At 57.5% G+C, this 21,012-nt stretch overlaps 1 protein-coding gene across 2 annotated transcripts; it reads right to left on the bottom strand.

Moving 5' to 3' along the window:
- Nucleotides 1–274: 274 nt before the first annotated feature.
- ITGAX (integrin subunit alpha X) lies at nt 275–20,753 on the bottom strand. 2 transcript variants are annotated; one of them, XM_066275745.1, is made up of 30 exons: nt 20,522–20,753; nt 19,839–19,944; nt 18,909–19,012; nt 18,537–18,607; nt 18,286–18,400; nt 16,449–16,579; nt 16,180–16,325; nt 15,776–15,929; nt 15,323–15,473; nt 14,459–14,532; nt 14,157–14,286; nt 13,892–14,034; nt 13,577–13,717; nt 13,271–13,480; nt 9,872–10,002; nt 9,615–9,772; nt 9,323–9,477; nt 8,486–8,617; nt 8,324–8,397; nt 7,974–8,115; nt 5,053–5,169; nt 4,883–4,962; nt 4,709–4,792; nt 3,633–3,711; nt 3,416–3,523; nt 3,219–3,302; nt 2,905–3,018; nt 2,651–2,752; nt 2,268–2,378; nt 275–1,209 (listed from the first exon to the last, which is right to left on the bottom strand). In XM_066275745.1, the coding sequence occupies exons 1-30, from the start codon at nt 20,556–20,558 to the stop codon at nt 1,111–1,113; spliced, it is 3,483 nt and encodes a 1,160-aa protein (XP_066131842.1). In that variant the 5' UTR covers nt 20,559–20,753; the 3' UTR covers nt 275–1,110. The 2 variants fall into 2 exon arrangements, with proteins under 2 accessions (XP_066131842.1, XP_066131843.1); XM_066275746.1 differs by having other exon boundaries at nt 16,180–16,310.
- Nucleotides 20,754–21,012: the final 259 nt, after the last annotated feature.

The following is a 21,012-nucleotide window of genomic DNA, read 5'->3' as shown; positions in this document are numbered from 1 at the left end:
ACACACACACAGCCTGGTCAGTTTCCCATCAGTGACATCTCTGGGAAGGGAGTGAGAATTTGAAGAGGTCAGCTTACCCCCAATAAGGGATGTTTCTAACCCCTAATCTGCTCACCTGTCGTGTCCTGGCCCCAGGCGTCCAGGCTGGCCAGGGTCGCCCACGATTAGGGGATACCATGGGCGTCCTTTCTAGAACTCACATCCGTAAACGGCATTCATTTTAGACCTTTGATATGTTTCCCAAATAAAGGTACATACATCTTTTTGTGCAATGTGTTCATTCTTTAATGCAAATGCTTAAAGTGCTCAGTTTTTGTAATCCTGTTCCTGCGTTGATTCATTTGATCTCTTCAGAGCCTCGAAAAGCGGAAGGCGGCCTGAGCCTCTTTGATCTGTGGGAGCCCCTGAGGCTGGGGGTTCAGAGCGGCGCTGGGCCGTGTCCCTCCTGGGGGCGGCAGCCACTCCCGAAGCCCCGTTCACAAATTCTAACTCGGAGGCATTTCATCCCCAACTGCGTTTGGGGACTCGGGGCTGAGCCCCCCAAGACAAAGCTAAGAGCTGGTTCCGACAGTATTTACTAGAAATGAGGACAGAGAGACACAGAACGTCTCCTGCTGTGCGCTCCGAAGCCGTCTGCTGAAAATAGAACCGGTTCCTGTCGTCGCGCTGAAGAGCTCAGAGGCTAACCTGGGACTCCTGGGGAGCCTCTGGAGACGGACGGTGAGGACAAGTGGCTGGTTCCACACTGTGCTTTAGAAAGACCACTGGGGGCTAGTGGAGGAAGGAGAGTGGACGGAGCCTGAGGCTCTGACTGTAGGTAGAAATTTTGGGTCGCGTGCTCTGGGGATGCACAGCAAGCATCCTGTCCTGGTGTTTCCAGCTGGGGCCTTGACGAGACACACGGCCCTTCTCAGGCAGGACACTGGTGCAAATGAGCCGCATCCTCCCACGGAGAGACGAGACGGCAGCCAGCCGGGCCCCCGCCGCCCCCACGGGGAACACTTGTCGCCCCTCAAGCCTCAGCTGAGTGAGAGGAACGGGCCAGGAAACCTCTCAGGACAGAGCAGGTCCAAAAATAATAATAATAGTAAAAGACTGGTAGGGAGTTTCTTATTGCCCAACGTGGGCGTCTGGTTTCCGGTTCTCTGGGGCGGTCTGTCCATTGGCCTCCTCCATCAACTCCTTGTACTGACGCTTGAAGAAGCCAGCCTGCAGGGGAGGGAGGGGAGGGGTCAGGGGGTCCAGGGGGGAGGGGCGGAGGCGATGGGGAGGGAGGGGAGGAGTCAGGGGGTCCAGGGGGGTAGGGGCGGAGGCGATGGGGAGAGAGGGGAGGAGTCAGGGAGTCCAGGGGGAGGGGCGGAGGCCATGGGGAGGGAGGGGAGGAGTCAGGGGGTCCAGGGGGAGAGGGGCGGAGGCGATGGGGAGGGAGGGGAGGAATCAGGGGGCCCAGGGGGAGGGGCAGAGGCGATGGGGAGGGAGGGGAGGAGTCAGGGGGTCCAGGGGGAGAGGGGCGGAGGCAGGGGGTCCAGGGGGAGAGGGGCAGAGGCGATGGGGAGGGAGGGGAGGAGTCAGGGGGTGCAGGGGGGAGGGGCAGAGGCGATGGGGAGGGAGAGGAGGAGCCAGGGGGTCCAGGGGGAGAGGGGCGGAGGCGATGGGGAGGGAGGGGAGGAGTCAGGGGGCCCAGGGGGGAGGAGCGGAGGTGATGGGGAGGGAGGGGAGGAGTCAGGGGGTCCAGGGGGGAGGGGCGGAGGCGAAGGGGAGGGAGGGGAGGAGTCAGGGGGCCCAGGGGGAGGGGCAGAGGCAATGGGGAGGGAGGGGTCGCCGTGTCGGGACCCCTTCCCGTGTTCCAGCAGCGCAGTAAGAACAGCATACACAGCGTGGCGTTCGATGTCACTGCCGTTCTGTGAGCTGGGCGGGGCTACCTTCAGAGGAGGCACGGCCAACAGACACAGAAGGAGCCCGGGGTGGAGTCCACATCAAACCCAAGGCAGAGCTTTCTTATGCTACAGCTTGCTGTCAAGGGACACGCGTGGAAAGGCAGGGAAGAGCGGAAGAGAAAGGGAGAGAGGCCACGGGAGGCCTGAGAACCAGACAGGAGAGCACAAGCAAGGGGGACAGTGGGGGACTGCTGATGTCCCGGGGGCAGGAGACCTCTCTCATGCGGTGACTTAGCCAGAATGTGTGCCCGAGTCCAAGGTGAGTTCTTCCTTCCCTGTAAAGGGTGGGACCGAAGGCAGGGGGTGTCGAGAGGAGGACAGAGCACGGACCTTGTACAGGCCGGCGGTGATGAGGGCCAGCAGCAGCAGCCCGCCCACGGAGCTGCCCGCGATGACGGGCACGAGGTTGCGGGCCTCCAGCTTCTCCAGCGCTGTCGCCATCTGCGGTGGAGGGGACCTCGTCAGAAAGCACTGGGCCTGCGGTTGCCCCAGACTCTTTCCAGGTTCTCCAACCTTCACCTTCCTCCCCTGCTCCCCCAGGTAGGGCTCCAAGGAGTGAGATGCAGAAGCACTCATGGGTTTAGGGACAACAGTCCCACCCAAGAACCTTGGCCCCCTCCCCCTCCAGGCCTGTGAGCCCCCCACCCAGCGTCTCAGACTGAGCATCAGAAGCCTCTTACCAGCCTGGCTACCGCCTACCACACAGTTACTACCTGGGCTCTCAAAAATGCCTCCTGTCCGGGGAGCTGGGAATACACAGCTCTGTCGAACGTGATTTCAGCCACACTCACAACCGATACCTTCTTCTGCAATGTCTGCAAGAGAGGGTGAGGCAGCTGGGAAACGAGCTGTGGGGCAAGCTCAGGGTCAGAGAAGTGGCCTAGCTCGGTGCAGGGCGGGCACAGGCCACAGGCCGCGGGGGCACCGCCTGAGTGTGGGGGAGGGGCCCGCTGTCGGGCCTACACACCTGGCTGACCCAGCCGAAGCTGAGGTTGCCCCTCAGGATGAAGTCGAGTTCCTCCCGGATGCCGAAGGAGGGGACATCACAGCGGAACCTCTGGCAGTCGGCCACGGAGCAGTCCTGGGGGCAGAGAAGTAGCATCAGCCGGAGAGAGACGGGTTTGAAGGCAGAAGACACCGTTAAACTGTCTGACTTCAGGGGAGCAGCCATAGCTGAATTCAGGGGAGCTGTTCCGCAGACAGCCCTCTGAATGTCACGCAGGTTCCTGAATGAAATTTCTCTGACGTGTGCCTTAAAGCGAGAACAGCCGGAGTCCTCACCAGCACAGGATTCTTCCGAATGCGGGGCAGGAAGTCGGCCTCTGCGGGCACCGTTCTCTCTGAAGAGCACCGGATAGATGGGTTCTAGGGAGACACGGAGAGCAGGCGTCTCAGTGGGGACGTGGGGGACCCGTGAGGGACACAGAAAATCCAGGTAAAGGGCGTTGGTGGAGGAGCCGTGCCCCAGCCTCGGGTACCTGGGGGTGGAAGATCTCCAGCTCCGTCCACACGGGCACACGGTTCAGCCCCACGGGCACCGAGAAGGTGAGGCTGACGGGCAGGTCCCTCTGCCCCAGGTTGATCACCTGCAGAGAGGGCTGTGAGGGCAAAGGCCACGCCGATCCCCACGCCCCCCCCCCATCGATGGCTCCTGGGCCAGCGCCCCAGCCTCGCTTCTGAGTTTCCAGCACTTGCCTGGTATCTATGCTGGGCCACGCTGCTGCCCTTCTCACCCGAGGCCGAGAAGTTGAGGTACTTGGTGGACTCTTCATGGCTGGGGAGAGAAGGTGCACGGGTGGGCATGAGGTTCCACGGGGCCTCCCGAGGGGCTCTGGCTGGGAGCAGGGCAGGGCAGTGGTCAGTGGGGCCTCGGGGCATCCTGTGGCGGACTTCAGGGGGGGCAATGGGACATTTAGGAAGCAGGGCTGGGCTTGAAGCTGGGTGCTAGGTGCTTGCAGAAGCTGCCCACAGAGGAAGCTGGCCAGGTAGGGCTGGGCAGTGAGGGGGACAGTGAACATTAAAAGGCTCTCTGACTCCCTGGGGAGTGGAGGCCGGCCTCCCCCTCTCTGTGCCTCAGTTTTCCTCTCAGGTCTTCCTGGGCACGGAGGGTGCTGGCTGGGCTTGAGGGACCCGGTGAACATCTGGGGAGACTCAGGCTGACACTGGACAGATGTCTACTGGTCACTGCCCCTGTCCGGTCTCCCACAGCCTTCCTTGGGGCCCTTCTTCCCTGTTTCTTTGGCTTTTCCGGGCCTGGGGATTAGAGATGGGTTGGGGGAAGCCCACAGCAGACGCTCTCCTGCATCTCAGTGTAACACCCCTCTTCAGGCCTGGAGACCCTGCGGCTGACCTGGCCCCTCACATGGGCATCGCACGCAGCCTCTGCCTCTCCCTGCTCCTCGGGTACCTGTCCTTTCCCCATTACCACCTCACTCTGAAGTCACATCCCTGCTCTGCTCAGGGACTGCCCCAAAATGCCCCTGTCTCACCCCAGGGGCCCATCTGAGTGCCCCTTCCCACATCTGCAGAGGACAGCTGGGCTGTAGGACCACCCATGCCGAGGCAGGGCGCTGACCCCAGCAGCATGCTCCAGCGGACCAGCTCCGAGCCGCTCTGGCCAGGCTGCGGAGATCCCCCCTCCCCCACCCCGTGGGCCAGTGTGAGTGAGGGGAGGCGGCTCTGGGCAGGAGCGGGACGCGGGGGCACACAGTTGCTCTGAGCCCCATCAAAGAGCCATGGAGAAGAGCTGTCTCCAGGTCTTGGCGTGGCACCTGCTGATCACGGTGTAGGCAGCATACTTCACCGGGAGCTCCAGCTGGAAGGTGGTCTTGCTGGTCCGGGGGGTGTTGTTCTCACTGGAGAAAGGGGAGGAGCCAGTTGGCAAGTGCCCCCGAAGGGGAGGCTGGGCGCCAGGGGGCGCTGCCCGGAGCTGGGCCCCGGCTCACCTGCTCGCATTGGCCGTTAGGAGCAGCCGGTCTCCCAGCTGGGCCTTCGGGGAGACGTCAAAGGTGGCGGTGAAGGTGATCTGAGCAAGAGGCAGGCGGGAGGGTTAGGGGACAAGGGATCACCGGGCAGCGAGACCAGCGGGGGCAGGGGAGGAGGAGAGACAGCTGACCTGCGCGCCCTGGCGGAAGATGAGGGGTCGGAGGCCGCAGCGGGTCCTCTGGGTGTCCTCGCTGCCCGAGGGGTCGCTGTCACAGGTCAAGTGCAGGGAGCGCGACGGCCCCTGGCTCTAAGCAGGGCAAGTTGAATCAGGTAGGTGCGCGTTTGTTAGTGTTACAAAGAAACTCCGTCACGTGGTGACAGTTTCCTGGAATCCACGCTTAGGTTATGGGTTTTTTGGTTTGTTTGCTTGTTTGTTTTTTTAACCCTTAGACACTATCTGGGCTAGCTTCTTCCTATTGTAGGAATCCCAGATTTATTAAAGTTGTCCCCCTTTTTATTTATTGTTATTATTTTTTCCAGGGCTTATTTTTTAAAAATTGATTGATTGATTGATTGGATTTTAGAGAGATAGAGGGGGGAGGGGGAAGGGAAGCATCCATTTGCTGTTCCACTCAGTTGTGAGTTCATCAGTTGCTTCCTGTGTGTGCCCTGACAGGGGATCGAACCTGCAACCTTGTCGTTTCGGGATGACACTCTTAACCAACTGAGCCAACTGGTCAGGTCCTTATTTATTTTTTTTAAAGGCTTTTTATTATGGAAATTTTTACACATACTCAAAAGTATAGACTAGATAAATCCACCATCATTCAGCTATAATACCAACATTTTTCTACTTTTTTTATATTCAGCTGCTCTCCACTTTTTTTTTCCTGAATGATTTAAAGCACATTCCAAATATCACATCCTTTCATCTAGAAATACGTCAGTGTATACCACTAACAGATAAGGGTATTTTTTAACATAACCTCAAGGCTCAACAAATCACGCCCAGCAAAATTTGCAATAACTCCTTACTGTTAGCTAGTAGCCAGATCATGTTCTGTCATCCCAGATTGTTTCCAAAAAAATGTTATTTTATAGCTCATTAAAAAAAAAAAAAAAATCCGCCTGACCAGGCAGTGGTGCAGTGGATAGAGCATCAGATTGGGATGCGGAGGACCCAGGTTCGAGACCCCGAGGTCACCAGCTCAAGCGCAGGCTCATCTGGTTTGAGCAAAGCTCACCAGCATGCACCCAAGGTCGCTGGCTCAAGCAAGGGGTTACTCAGTCTGCTGTAGCCCCATGGTCAAGGAACATATGAGAAAGCAATCAATGAACAACTAAGATGTTGCAACGAAAAACTAATGATTGATGCTTCTCATCTCTCTCCATTCCTGTCTGTCTGTCCCTATCTATCCCTCTCTCTGACTCTCTCTCTGTCTTTGTTAAAAAAAATAAAGAACATTAATAAATAATAATGTTTCATTAAACTGTCAGAACAACCAGTGACAGGAGGCAGACACTGAGAACTATTTGAGGTTATTAAAAAAAAAATCCAACCAAGGTCCACATATTGCACCTGGTTGATAGGTACACAGGTACTTTCGGTGATAGGACACTCACCCCTCCTGCAGCTGCACCTTGCCATTTCTAGTGCGTCCCTTCAAATGTTAATCAAAACATGACCCCACTGGGAATACTAAGAGAGACATAAGAGACCAACCAACCAAATGTAATGTGTAGACCTAGTTTAGATGCTGGTTCAGACAGAGCAGGTATAAAACAATATTTTTGAGACAATTAAGGAAACCTCATTATGGTCTAAATACCCAGGAATCATTCATTTTTTGGGGTGTGATAATGGCATTGGGTCATATAGGATGTGGGGACTGTCCAAACTATAGGGTGAAACAGGGAGAAGTCACATGATGTCTGGGATTTATCGTTCTCCTTCTCTCTCTTTCTCTCTCTCTCTCTCTCTCTCTCTCTCTCTTCTGATTTGAGAGAAAGACACAGAAAGAGAGAGGGGGGGAGGAAAGAGATGAGAAGCATCAATTCATAGTTGCGGCACTTTAGTTGTTCATTGATTGCTTCTCATATTTGCCTTGACCAGGGAGACTCAAGCCGAGCCAGTGACCCCTTGCTCAAGCCAGCAACCTTGGCTGAGCCAAGTGGCCCCGCACTCAAGCTGGTGACCCCACACTCAAGCTGGCTAGCCCATGCTCAAGCCCACGATCTCCAGGTTTTGAACCAAGGACCTCAGCGCCCCAGGTCAACCCCCCCTCCACTGCACTACCACTAGTCAGGCAGCTTATATCTTAAAATACTTCAGGAAGGGGGGGGGAGTCAGATGAAATAAATGTAACAAAAATGTTGATAAGTTTTGAATCCGGGTGATAAGTTTTTGAGAGGTTTGTTGATCTACTCTCTACTTTTATAAATGTTTCATATATTTTATGAAATTTTTGTTAAAAATCTGTTTCACTTTGACTTCCATGATCCTAGTTCTGTCTTCTAGAACAGGGACTGCCATACGACAGCCCACCACCAATGTTTACAAATAAAGTTTTATTGGAACCCAGCCATGCTCATCCCTTGACATATCATCGGTGGCTGCTTCTGCTCTGTAGCAGCAGGAGCTGAGTACATGTGATGGACACTGTGTGGCCCACAGAGCTGAAATACTTCTTTTCTAGCCCTTTGTAGAAAAAGTATGCCACAACCTGGTCCAGAGTAACCAATACATTAAACTCTTTCTTCTAAAACATTTGAAGGCTGAAATATGTTTTCCTTTAAAGGAAAAATACGGATACGGCGTGGAGTACAAAGAAATTTAAGGCAGGGTTCTCTCTCTCCCCACATTCGCAGGCTCCTGGGAACTCAACCCTAGTCATCGGTGTCCTTAAAACGCGACGCCCGGAATTGAGTACACCATGAGCTGAGGCCAGGCCAAGTAGCACGGCCGTCCCCATCCACCGTGACCAGCCCAGACCTCTTGGTCCACCAGACGCTGCCAAGCAGTGGCAGTCCCAGCCTGAGCGTTGAAGCCGGCACAGCGGTCTCTGCTGATCCCCGGCCACTAGCCACGTCCTTCCCCGGAGAGAGCAATACCTGGCTCCTCGCCACGCCGCGATAAGACAGCCCTGGCGGGTAGGAGAAGGTGACCGTGGGTCCGTAAGAGTCCTCGCCCTCATTCCACACTTTCACCTCCATGTTCAGCTCCAGGTGACTCCCCACCACCAGGGTCTTCAGGCTGGGCATTGGGGGAGAGGGTAGGAGGTGATTCTGGGACCAGGGCTAGAAACAGGGAGGGGACAGGCAGGAGGACGTGGGGGGGGGGGGACACGGGATGTCTGCTTTCTGAGCGCCGGGTGGAGACGCCAGGGAGTGCTGGGAAGACGCTCTAGGTCCCAGGAGGGGGGCTGGGAGACCAGGACAGGTCCACGGAGGTGGAAGCTCACCCTGAGAAGCCGAAAGAGATGCCAAGGTCGTCCTGACAGACGTGGTCGGCTCCACAGTTCTTCTCAAAGGGGAGCTGAGAGAGAAGGCACAGTGGGCGTTTTCCCAGAGCCTGGAGTCCGCGCCTCCACCCCACCCCCCAGGACCCCACCCCCAGGACTCACGGAGGCCGTGAAGTATCTGGGAGCATCCTCCGCCAGCACAGGCTGGAGGTTTCCAAAGGAAGGGATGGGCTCGCCCACCAGGGAGAAGTTGAGACGCAAGGTGACGGGGGTCACAAAATCCTCCACGCAGGCCTAGGACAGTGACGAGGCGGGCGGCTGTGGACAGCACTCCCTCCCAGCCCCTCGCTGTGCCCCGTCTCCTCCTCTGTGAAATGGGGCAGCAACGATACTGCTGGTACTGGTTACACACTCCCTGCTGAGGCTCTGCCCAGGACGCTCCGCTGTGGTTGTCCTCTGCTGTGGTTGTCCTCTGCCTCGAGGTCCCCTCCCCCCGCCTCCACAGGCTCCGTCTCCTCAGGACCTTCTCACACCGCCCCTGCCCGAGATGCCTCTGCTCTCTCCCTGGCTCTACCGTTCGTAGCAGTCACCATCCCTGACCCCTCTGATCTAGGAACGTGATGGTTTCTGCTCTCTCCCCAGCGCTCCCTCTGGCCATGGACTGCTTCGTCTCTGCTGCGTCCCTGCGCCTAGGGCAGGGTCTGTCTCGGAGGCATGGTGACACAGGAAGCCCCTCCCACTGCTCCGTAGCGCTCTGGAGCAGCCCTGCTCCGAAACCCAGCTGTCTGGTTTCCAGCGGTTGCCGCCCATCCATCCATCCATCCATCCACTCACTGATCCACTCACTCGTTTGGCTAACAAATGTTAGGCCTCTCCGGCCCACAAGGCGCTGTGCTGGGGCTGAGCCAGCGTGAGGACCAGAACCCGCCTCATTCTCTGCCAGCCTGGCCCCCTACCGGCTTCCGGACGCCCTCTGGCCCCAGGACCCGCACCCCTCACCGGCAGGAGCAGCTCCACAGTCTCGCAGTGCCGTCTCAGCCCGAGAACTCTGGCGCGGGTCAGAGTCCGAGCGTTCGACTCCTTGAAGATAGCACGGGCGTTCAGGCGGCCGGGGTCAAGGGTCAAGTCAAAGGTCACAGAGCTTCGGAGGTCACCTAGACAGGAAAGTAAGAAAGGGCGAGGGCTGAGAGAACTGGGAACTCTCCAGGTGGGCAAGGGGCCAGGCAGGAGACGGGAGTCCCGAACTGGAGGACTCCGGGGCCCAGGCTGCCCTCCGTCAGAGAGGACTCACGCAGCCGGTTCTGGGGACTTTCATAAACGAGAAGGCAGACGCTGGCCTCCCCCAGATCCTGGACAGAGGACGCATGCTCCCGACACTCGAACATAGACCTCTTGATCTCTGTGCGTGCGATGTGGATGTTCACCCACACCCTGAGCACAGGTCTGGTCCTGTGGGAAGAATGCTGAGCTGAAGACCAGCCCTTGGTCCCAGGAGGAGGCTGGGGTCCCAGGTGGACCTCGGGGCCAGATGGGGAGGGCTGTTCTCACCTGAGCAGCAGCACGTGCCCCCGGGCCCCCACGGCCAGGTCTGCCAGTCCGTCCCGGGTGAGGTCCTGGCCCCCGCTCAGCGACTGCCCGAAGTGCTGGAGCCCAGGGGAGAGCTGGGAGCCCGCGATCCTCTGGGGGGGGGGGGATGAGAGAAACAAGTTGGAAATCAGCAACGAGAGGAACAGGGAGGTAGGGATGTGGGAGACAGAAAGAGTCAGTAGTGAAAAGATGTCACCAAGAAGTGCCTAAAAAGAAGGCTTGGAAGGCTGCAATGATTAGAGGAAAGGAGAGATTCTTGACATCATGGAAGAGTAGAAATTGAAAGACTGCCCCGGTGACCTGAATTTCATGTATCCATTCGTTTAGTCTTAGGTTCCGATTCTGGCTTCTCCAATTATGAGCCATGAGGACTTGAGCGTGGGTTCAATCTTTCTGTGCCTCGGTTTTCTCACCTTTCACACGGGGGTAACAATACCTCAGAGGTCAGTTGTAAGTAGCCAATAAACTAATTCATCTAGTTCTTAAAACAACACCTGGAATGTGGTCACACTAGTCGATTACTGATGATGACGGGTCTTAGTACTGAAAGGGACCCAGCTGCGAAAAGGCCGACTCCAGATCTGAAATCAGACCCCCCACCCCCATGCCCAAGGCCCCTTTTGCCCCCTGTCTCTTCAGAGAACAAGGAGGGATCAAGTTGGGAGGGGGCGTGGCCACACCTGTACACAGTGCTGCACTCCGGGACCCTGCCTCCCCTGGAAATCCCTTCTCCTATAATGAACACTCTTGGAGAACGTGCCCTATAAACTCCAGGCCCTGTTGGGACTGGCAGACATTAAAATACTAATAAGCCCTGGCCAGTTGGCTCAGTGGTAGAGCGTCGGCCTGGTGTGCAAGAGTTCTGGGTTCGATTCCCGGCGAGGGCACACAGGAGAAGCACCCATCTGCTTCTCCACCCCTCCCCCTCTCCTTCCTCTCTGTCTCTCTCTTCCTCTCTCACAGCCAAGGCTCCATTGGAGCAAAGTTGGCCCGGGCGCTGAGGATGGCTCTGTGGCCTCTGCCTCAGGTGCTAGAATGGCTCTGGTCACAACAGAGCATCACCCCAGATGGGCAGAGCATTGCCCCCTGGTGGGCATGCTGGGTGGATCCCAGTCGGGCGCATGCGGAGTCTGTCTGACTGCCTCCCTGTTTCCAACTTCAGAAAAATACAAAAAAAAAAAAAAGTAATACTAATAAAATGCAAGAGAAAGGTACCAATTACTCAGGGCATACAGAGAGGAAGAGGGGGTAGGAATAGCACAGACAGTCCAGTGGCCGTGCCCTCCGGAGAGTGACCTCAGCCCCATATCCTCACGTTGCGAAGGCCACACTTTCCCAGTCCAGTGTGTGGTGGGATTTGTCTCCGAACACGGAGGAAAAGTCATGCTTGGCCAGGGATCTGGAAAGACCTCTTCCTGGAGTCAGGCCCTCGTGGGTTTTAGCCCAAGTAACACTGGCAGTCAAGGGTCCACAGAGATGCCTCTCAGCCGCTGCGGCAAGGCAAGACTAGAGGAGTTGGCGTGAGCCCAGTGGAGTTTTGTGACAGCAGACGGGCTGTCATGACTCCCAATGAAGCCTTTCACCCTCTTCTTCAAGTTCCAAGTCCTTTAAGGCCCCTTCAGCTGTTAAACTGCATCCACAGTAATTGGTTAGACCGCAGCACCCATCATACACGTGTGCTGTGTGTGCACCGCACGCATGTACGTGTACTAACTCATCGACTCCGCACGGCGGCGGCCCAACGAGGTGGGTTTGCTGTTGCCACCTTGGTGCGGAGGAGGACACAGAGAGGTGAGTAATGGCCCAGGTCACACAGCTGGGAAGCGACGGAACTTCAGGGGTCTCCTTTGACCTCTTTTTTTTTTTTCTAACAATTTTTTGAGATATAATTCGCACACCATTACAACTTACCCTTTTAAAGTATACAACTCGATGTTTTTTAGGATGGTCACCGAGTGATGAAATCATCAACAGATCAATTTTAGAACATTCCCATCACCCGAAAAGAGAAACCTCACACCCCTTAGCAGTCACCCCTCTGTTCCTCATTTCCCTCCGCCCCCAGACCCTGCCCACTGCTACTCTGTGGATTTCTGGGTCCCTGGATTTGCCTCTTCCGGAGAGCTAGGATGAAGGGAATCACAAACTGTGTGTTCTCTCGGGCTGGCTTCTCTCACTCAGCACACTGTTTTCAAGGTGTATTCGGATGGTAACATGAGTTGGTCCTGCCTTTTCATTTTTTACGGCCAAGTAATATGGCATTGTACGACTCTACCACATTTTATTTATCTGGTCATTAGCTGATAAACACTTAGGTTGTTTCCACCTTTTGGTTATTATGAATAAATGCGACTATGAACACTAGGGTGTGACTTTTTATGTGAACATACGTTTTCAGTTCTCGTGGGTGACTGCTGAGTGGGTCTCACGGTAACTCCACGTTTAACCGTTTGAGGAGCTGCCAGACTGTTTCCCAAAGCAGGGGCACCATGTCACGTTCCCACCACTGGTACCTGAGGGCTCCAACTGCCCCGTGTCCTCACCAACACCTGTAATTATCTGTCTTCCTCATCCTAGCCATCCCAGTGGGTGGGAAGTGGTACCCGTTGTGGCGCTGAGTGATGACTGACGGCTAATGCTGTTCCGTGTCTTCCCACGTGCAGAGAGGTCCACGGTATGTCCTCTTGGGAGAAATGGTTAATCAGTTCCTTCGCCTATGTTCTAATTAGGGCTCCCTTGACATCTGCCAAGGGATTCAGTCCTCCCTTCCCGAGGAAAACTGCCCCATTGGGTGGAAGGCTCCTGCCTGGATGGGCATTTGGCAGGATTACTGCGGGCAGCAGGGAGTGAAGCCACGTGGCATCTGGGGAGGTGAAGTGAGTTGACAGACAGGCGGAGCAACCAGACCTGAACTGATTGGCCTCAGGGAGCCACCAAGAGACGAGCAGAGGGTGAGAAGTCAGGACACGGGAGCCTCCCTCATCACCATTCCTGGTCGATTATACACCTCAGACAAGTCAAGCCACTTCCGTCCTCCAGCCCCCAGATCTCGTCTCTATACTGCGCTGGCTCCCGCCAGGTCCGGCCTGGGTACCTTGTAAAGCTGCTGGGGGATTAAAAACCCTGGAAGGAGAACCCACTCAAGTACCCAGTCTCTGGACGAGGCAGAGAACATACCAGCCAATGTTTCCGTTTCTCAAATGCCACAGATTTTGTTCACTGCCTGTGAGACACCCAGTGGGGGCAAAGGAGGTTCCATGCGGTAACAGGATTTTGTAGGTGGCAGTGTAGCCGACAAGGAGGAGCACGAGGGAGGCTCATGAGGCTCTTGGAGTGACAAGGACAGTGATGGGGTCTCACCTGGCTGTGCATGGGGCTGACTCCCCATTCTGAGGCCCCATGGAATAGGTAGACAGCACCCCAGTTTTCCTCTTCTCCCGGGGCCCCGATGGCCACGTCCGTCAGCCTGTCCCCATTCACGTCCCCCAGCACTGTCAGGGCCGCCCCAAAGCGGCCCCAGGGGTGGCCTTGCTCCCCACGCAGAACAGCCTCACACTGCCACCTGGCCCTCTGCAGAACAAAACCAATGCCAGTCCCCGACCCGGGCCACGCCGCCACCCCACGCCCAGGCCCCACCCAGCCCAGGTCTCCTCGTCAGCCACTCACCCCCCGGGGCATGGGGCACACAGACACCCGGCCCCCATGGGTCGGCTCATAGTAATGGGGAGCCCCGATGAGGACCAGGTCGGAGCTGCCATCTCTGTCCACGTCCACGGAGCAGAGGGAGGCCCCGAAGTACGAGCCGATCTGGAGGGCAGAGCCTGAAGTCACCCTGCCTGCCCCTGCTAGAGGGCACCCCCTCTGGGCCGGGCCCCGCCTCTCCCCAGGCACCAGGATCTCCCCCCATGAGCTCCGAACCCCTCCTTCCCCTCCCTCTCCGCCCCTGGAGACCCCGCCACCCTCTGTTCCTCCACACCCAACCTGGGTCCCTCTGACTTCAGCCTTCATCTTCCATTGCCCGGACGTCTGGGTGAAGATGACAACCTTCCCGGTGTGCTGATGGCGGGGGGCCCCCAGGACCAAGCTCTGCACCCCCTTCCAAAGGGCCAGCTCAGTGGAGTAACCTGAGGGGGCTTGGTCTCAGCACGGTGGCTTCCCCCCTGCCCCCCTGCTCCCCCCCCCCCGTTCCCGCCCCTCCCAGGAAGCTCATCTCCCACCTGTCCTCACAACCAAAGCCTCTTCTCACCCAGGTAGGAGTCCCTCATGTCCACATTCTCCTGGGACATGTTGATGAAGGTGGGGCTCGTATTTGGGGGGTACACGAAGGCCCCTCCAGACCAGCTGAAGCTCCCCACAGCCCCCAGAGCAGGTCCGTCCTGGGAAGAAAAGATTCTGGGTCCGGGGCTGAGCAGGGGGAGGGAGAGGGGACAGTAATTCCAAAGCAATCCCTGCCCCCAACTCCACCCACTCACTTGACACCCACCCTCGCCCTCCTCCTCCCTGCTTTCCCGCATCCTGTATTGGTGGGCCGCAGGGGACCCCACTCACAGGTGTGAACACGGCGCTGAAGCCCTCTTGGGACATCTCCAACTCAAAGGCACTACTCCTTACGGTCTGTGTACCTAAAGCAGGGGTCCCCAAACTTTTTACACAGGGGCCAGTTCACTGTCCCTCAGACCATTGGAGGGCTGCCACATACAGTGCTCCTCTCACTGACCACCAATGAAAGAGGTGCCCTTTCCGGAAGTGTGGCAGGGGGCCAGATAAATGGCCTCAGGGGGCCGTATGTGGCCCGTGGGTCGAGGTTTGGGGATGCCTGACCTAAAGGAAGCCATGATACCTGTTTCCAGGGGGAGACAGGCTTGGCCAGGTCTGAGGATAGCTCAGCTTTAAAAGATGAATACCTGGCCCTGGCCAGTTAGCTCAGTGGTAGAGCGTTGGCCCGGTGTGTGAAAGTCCTGGGTTCAATTCCTGGTCAGGGCACACAGGAGAGGTGCTCATCTGCTTCTCCACCCTTCCCCCTCTCCTTCCTCTCTATCTCTCTCTTCCCCTCCCACAGCCAAGGCTCCCTTGGAGCAAAGTTGGCCCGGGTGCTGAGGATGGCTCCATAGTCTCCACCTCAGGTGCTAGAATGGTTCCAGTTGCAACAGAGCAACGCCCCAGATGGGCAGAGCATCGCCCCCTGGTGGGCTTGCTGGGTGGATCCCAGTCGGGCGCATGCAGGAGTCTGTCTATCTGCCTTCTCGCTTCTCACTTCAGAAAAATACAAAAGACAGAGAGAGACACACACACACACACACACACAAATACCCAAGGGAGGGGCTGGTGCCCGTGTCCTGGAGGTCCAGGTTCAAGAAGGAAAGGCCTTTAGCGAAGGAGCTTCGGAAGTGGGCGGTTCCATCGCTGACTTACCCTCAATGGCAAAGATCTTCTCTTTCAGCTGGTTCTGAATCTCTCTCAAAGCATCAAAGTTTTCCACTTTAAATATGTGTTCCTGGGAGGGCCTCGAGGCAATGTCGTTTAATTCTTTCCAGGAATGCGCTTTTTGAAAAGCCGATCCCACCTGTCCCCAAGCAAAGCCACCAACACCACGAAGACAGTCACAACTCCAGCGTGCCTACCGCGCTCGGAGGGGTGCTGTCCCCCAATAACACTGCGAGGCCGAAACCGTTATACCCAGTGCACGGGTGAGAAAAAAACGGGGGTTCAGGAAACACCAAGGACTTCAGGGAAAAGGATCGGGGTCCCCAGGCTAAAACAGAGATTGCATCTTAAATGCAGTGGAGGCTCAGAGGGCTGGCGTTTCTGTCCTTGAACGGGCAGCTGCCCAGGCGGAAGCCATGGGAAGGCACCCCCACATCCTACCCCGACAGCGTAGCGGATGACGCCGGCCGCCTCCGCCTCGGGGATGACGTCCTCATAGCGCAGGGGGTCCCCTTTCTTCTGCCCGTCGGTGATGACGATGAGGATTTTGGAGGCGTCCTTTCGGGCCCCATTTGTGGCAGTGAAGACTTGGTTTCTGTCGGGGAAGAAGGGGGTTCAGAGGCCCCTGAGCAGAGCCGCCGCCAGCCCCTGACGCCCTGCGGTGGGGATGAGGAGGTGACCCGTCCTCCGGGAGGCCTGGTCCCACCCAGAGCCCCCAGCTTGGGGGGGGGGGGGGAACCACAGGGGGGGATTCCAGTCCCTTCTGCCCCTTTTTCACGGAGACAGGTGAGTCCCGGAGGAGGACCAGCCGCTCCGGGGGAGGACGGGGAGCAGGCAGCGCTCACATGACCATCCTGATGGCGGTGGCCGTGTGAGTGAACCCTCGCAGCTGACGCACGGAGTCCAACAGGCTGAGCGGGTCTGAGTGGTCCATGAAGTCTTTGAAAGTGAAGTGGACCCGGAAGGTGCTGGAGAACTGCATCAGGGAGAACTGGGAGGGCGGGCGGGGGGGGGGGGGCTGGCACCCAAGCCGCGGTCGGGACAACCCCCCGCAGCCCCCTGGCCCTGCCCACGCGCTCCCTGCCCACGCACTTCCCCTCCCCCGAGGGCACACCTGGGCGTCCGGTCGCTGGAACTGGCTCATCACAGCCCTCACGAAGCTCAGCATCTTGGCGAAATTGATGTAGGAGATGCTGCCTGAGCCATCGATCAGGAAGACGATGTCCTGCTCCTGCCTTGGGCACTCTGGGGAAGGAGGTGGCACCAGTCCTCTGAGAGACACTCCCAGAGCCCAGGACCTAGCCGTCCTGGTGACAAGAGCTCACAGCCCCCCTGAGACGCTTCGGTCTCCTAACGTCTCTACAGTGGCTCCATCTGTGACTCCGAAGCTCACACCCGCGCGGCCAGCCTGGTTGATGAGAGCGAACTTCCGCGGACCCAGCCGGGCAGAAGCCGCTCCGGGTCTACACCCGGAGTCCGCACCTCTCCCCCAGACCCACCACACATCTCCTCCCAGCATCTCCGCTCCACTCCAGCCCCTGGCCGGGGCCTCTCCTTGTCGGTCAGTGCTGAGCTAGACTTTTGTCAAAAAAAAAAAAAAAAAAAAAAAAATATATATATATATATATATATATATATATATTTTTTTTTTTTTTTTTTTTTTTTTTTTACAGAGACAGAGAGAGAGTCAGAGAGAGGGATAGATAGATAGGAACAGACAGACAGGAACAGAGAGAGATGAGAAGCATCAATCATTAGTTTTTCGTTGCGCATTGCAACACCTTAGTTGTTCATTGATTCCTTTCTCATATGTGCCTTGACCGCGGGCCTTCAGCAGACCGAGTAACCCCTTGCTGGAGCCAGCAACCTTGGGTCCAAGCTGGTGAATTTTGCTCAAACCAGATGAGCCCATGCTCAAGCTCAAGCTGGCGACCTCGGGGTCTCGAACCTGAGTCTTCCGCATCCCAGTCCGACGCTTTATCCACTGTGCCACCGCCTGGTCAGGCAACTTTTGTCAAATATTTTTAATGTCACACTTGGCAGTAGCCACACACGGGTGCTATTCTGTTCTCCGCGTAAACACAGACCCCCCAGTGCCCTCCCAGGGGAATACAGCGGTGTCTTTCCTCAGAGGAGGGAGCTCTCCTAGTTCTGGGCTTCCCCTCCCGGCCCCAGGGCCTCCCTGCGCAGAGAGTGGCGGCCTGGAGGCTCTGGGGGGCCCAGGTGCGTGGGGGGCGGGGGAAGCTCTGAACGGGAGGGGCGGATGGCAGCGCCCCCCATGGGCGGATGTCAGTCTCCCGGAGGGCTGGTGTGTGAATGTGAAACCAGGGTGTGACCTTGGTCCAGCGTGTGAATGTGAAACCAGGGTGTGTGTGACCTTGGTCCGCTGTGGGCTGGGTCTGAAACACTCATGGCTGCACCTCATCTTCCGTTCCCATGGGCTCCAGGGAAGCCAGGCCCTGTGCTCCCCAGCTTACCGTGTGCACGTGTGCGTGCAAACACACACACACACATACACACACGCACACATCACAGACGTACGCACTCAGACTGCCTGCCCTCATCGCCCTTGCCCAACCTGCCGCACACACCAATCGGTTCTATAATCGGTTCTCTGTACCCTAGGGCACATTGGGTGAAGATCAATCCCATTCTCCCTAAAAATAATAGCAACTGGCATTAACGGAGCCCTCACCACACGCCGGGTGCCTTGCCAAACCCTGGCCGTGGAGCATCTAGTGTTCCTCTCGGTGGCGGGTGTGCTATTAGGACCCATCTGACAGACGCAGAAACTGAGGCCCAGTGAGGACGAGGTCCTAGGAAAGGGCCTGCAGCGAGGCCGTTGCGGCAGGTGTGAGAGCCAGGCAGTGCTCCCCAGCCTGTGCTTGGAGCCACCACCCAATCCAGTGTGTGTGCGGGCTCCTCGGAAGACCCAGCGGCCCCACACTCACCCTGCAGGGTGGCTGGGAGCCTCTGGTCCGGCCGGGAGCTAGCGGCCAGCAGGAAGCAGAACCCGGTCAAGTACATGTTCTCCTTGCATGCGTGGTGCACAGTGGGGCCGCAGGCCTGGGGACCGAGGGGGTGGTGGGAGGGGCTGCCCTGCTCCATCCCACCCTCCCACCCCCCACGAAAGCCCCCGCCCCAGCACCCCCAGGTCCCCGCTCCTTCCCTCAGAACGCTCCTGTGACCCAGGGCGGCTCACCAGCAGCCGAGGGGGGTTGACAGCAGCCGTCAGGGACAGGCCCAGGGACATGTTCACAGCCTCGGGGGGCACTGAGAGGACAGAGATGTGCATGGTCACCCTCAGGACAGGGGAGGCCGTGTACAGTCGGGCAGGGGTCACCTCATCCCCGGGTGACTGGGAGGTCTGACGCATAAAGGGGGCTTGCTGGTCTTGATGGAGCTACAGGGGTGGCGGGGTGCGAGGAGCAGAGGCTTCCGGGGGTCTGGAAGCCCGACTGAGGGCAGGGGTCTGCAGACAGAGCTGAAGCTAGGAAGTGGGTCCACTGTGCTCCCCATAGACCCCACCGAGCCTGAGAGCCTGGACCTGGGCTCGGGAGGGGCGGCCACTCACCCTGCAGGGGGACGGGCTCGCAGCTGGCCCTGCTGTAGTCACACCGGTAGAGGCCTCCTGTCTGGTTGGGAGTCTTTATCTCCTGAGGGGCCCCAACCACCACCCTGGGGGGGGAGGGACAAAGAATACTGCTGTGATGAGTGTGCACACTATAGTCAGAGAAAGACACGGGCCGTGTGATTGCACTTACACGTGGAACCTAAAGGACAAGACACACACACACACACGTGACAGAAACAGACTCACGGATACAGAGAACAGACTGAGGGCTGGGGGTGGGGGTATGGGTGAGAAAGGGGAAGGCAGCGAGACACTACAAAATAGTCCTGGGATGTCAAAAACAGGTTAGGAAATACAGTCAATAATATTGTAGGAAGTATGGATGGTGCCGGGCGGATCCTGGACTTATCAGGGGATCACTTCGTACACTATGTAAGTGTCTAACCCCCGAGGATGTACACCCAAAACTAACAGATCATTAAAAAAAAGAAGTGTGGACACGAGAGCCAGACTGCCACCCAGCCAGGGTGCTTCTGCTCCGAAGCTCAGTTTCCTCATCTGTCAAGGAGAGATTAATAACCATTTCAGCTCTGCGTGATAGAGACCCTTGTCTGTTTTATGCTCTGTGGATGCCTGGCTCCCGAGACATACAGTAGGTGCTCAATCATTGTGGAATAACAGGCTCCTGTCGCGTAAGGCTGTGAGGACTAAATCAACGCACACAGAAAGGGAGCCTGGCACGGCGCCTGCACCTAGTCTGTGCTCCGTAATCGTTGGCTGCGACCATGGAGACAGCATGACCACATCGCCTCTGTCTGACTCCTCATCACCTTGAGGGAACCGCCTTATTGGACAGACAGGAAAGTCTGTGCGTCCAGAAAGGGGAGGGGGAAGGACAGAGCCCAAGGCCAGTCCCCACCGGGTCCTCACCAGGAGTCGCCGTACTGGACCACGCTCTGCCCGAACCCAGCACTGTCCACGCGGAAGGTTGTCGGCCGGTTGGTGTCCAAGTTGAAGCAGAGAGAGGAGGCGCAGGCTGGGAAAGAGGGTGCAGAGAGGAGCTCTGGAGAAGGGGCTTCCTCCTGCTCATCTCCCCAGGCCGACTCCCGCCGTCCCCTCCGAGCCCCGTGCCCAGGAGGCCCCTGCTCTTCTGGACTCCGACGCAGGGGCTTCCCCCCAGCCTTTGCTTCTCTCTCAGATGGCCCAGTGACAGCTCTTCCCCCAACAGCCTCCTGGCAAGCTTCAATTCCCCATTTCTGCCAAGCAACGCCCCAGCCCCAAAGACACTCCTTCCCCCTGCGCCCACCCTAGAGCTCCTAAGAGGGAGAATCCAGGAGAACGCGGGGCCGGAGGAGGACTGTGAACGGAGAACAGTTAACTTGTTCCGCCTACTGGACACATCTGGATTGCCAGGCAACTGACCTCTCTCCCCGCACCCCTCAAACTCCCCCCAAGTTGGTCCTTCAATCTCCTCCTCTCTCTCACAAACTCCAGATCTCGACCCCTAGATTCCTCTCCTAATGTCTGAGTCCAAAAATATGTACACGCTCAGATCTCTCCCTACCTGGACCGCAACCCCATCCCCCATCCCCTTCACTGGGGACCCCGGTTACCCATCAACAGGAGAAGACATGTCCTGGTCCTGGTCATGACTGGTCAGCAGGCCGGGGGGCTGCCAGGGAACAGCTGGGTGTTCCGAGACGCCAAGGGAGCAAGTGAGCAGCGAAGGAGGTGGTGAGGAGGCTGGTGGGCAAGAGGGAAGTTGTCAAAATGACTCAGACGAGCAGAGCGGGAACATGACTCGAATGAGCAGAGACCGGGGCTGAGGCAGCCCACACACTCCCAGCCAAGAGCCTTTCTAACCAGAGACGATGTGACTTGCTTCTCTCCGCTCCCAACCCAGACTTGTGTCGACGCCAATCCGCCAATCGCTGGCCCTGCCCCGCCTCTCCCAATTTGTCTAATTGTATGGGCTGAAGGTTCCCCTTGATCTTGAAACTTTGGCTAGCCCCGGGGAGAGGGCAGGGGCTGATGTCAGGGCGGGGTTAGAACCCTGACGGAGACTCTGGTGGGAGCCCTCCACTTCCGGCCTGGAAGTCACTGG

The sequence above is a fragment of the Saccopteryx bilineata genome, chromosome 4 (assembly GCF_036850765.1).
Source record: "Saccopteryx bilineata isolate mSacBil1 chromosome 4, mSacBil1_pri_phased_curated, whole genome shotgun sequence".
In the NCBI taxonomy this organism is placed as follows: Eukaryota; Metazoa; Chordata; class Mammalia; order Chiroptera; family Emballonuridae; genus Saccopteryx; species Saccopteryx bilineata.
This window is presented reverse-complemented; position numbering and strand designations above follow the sequence as displayed.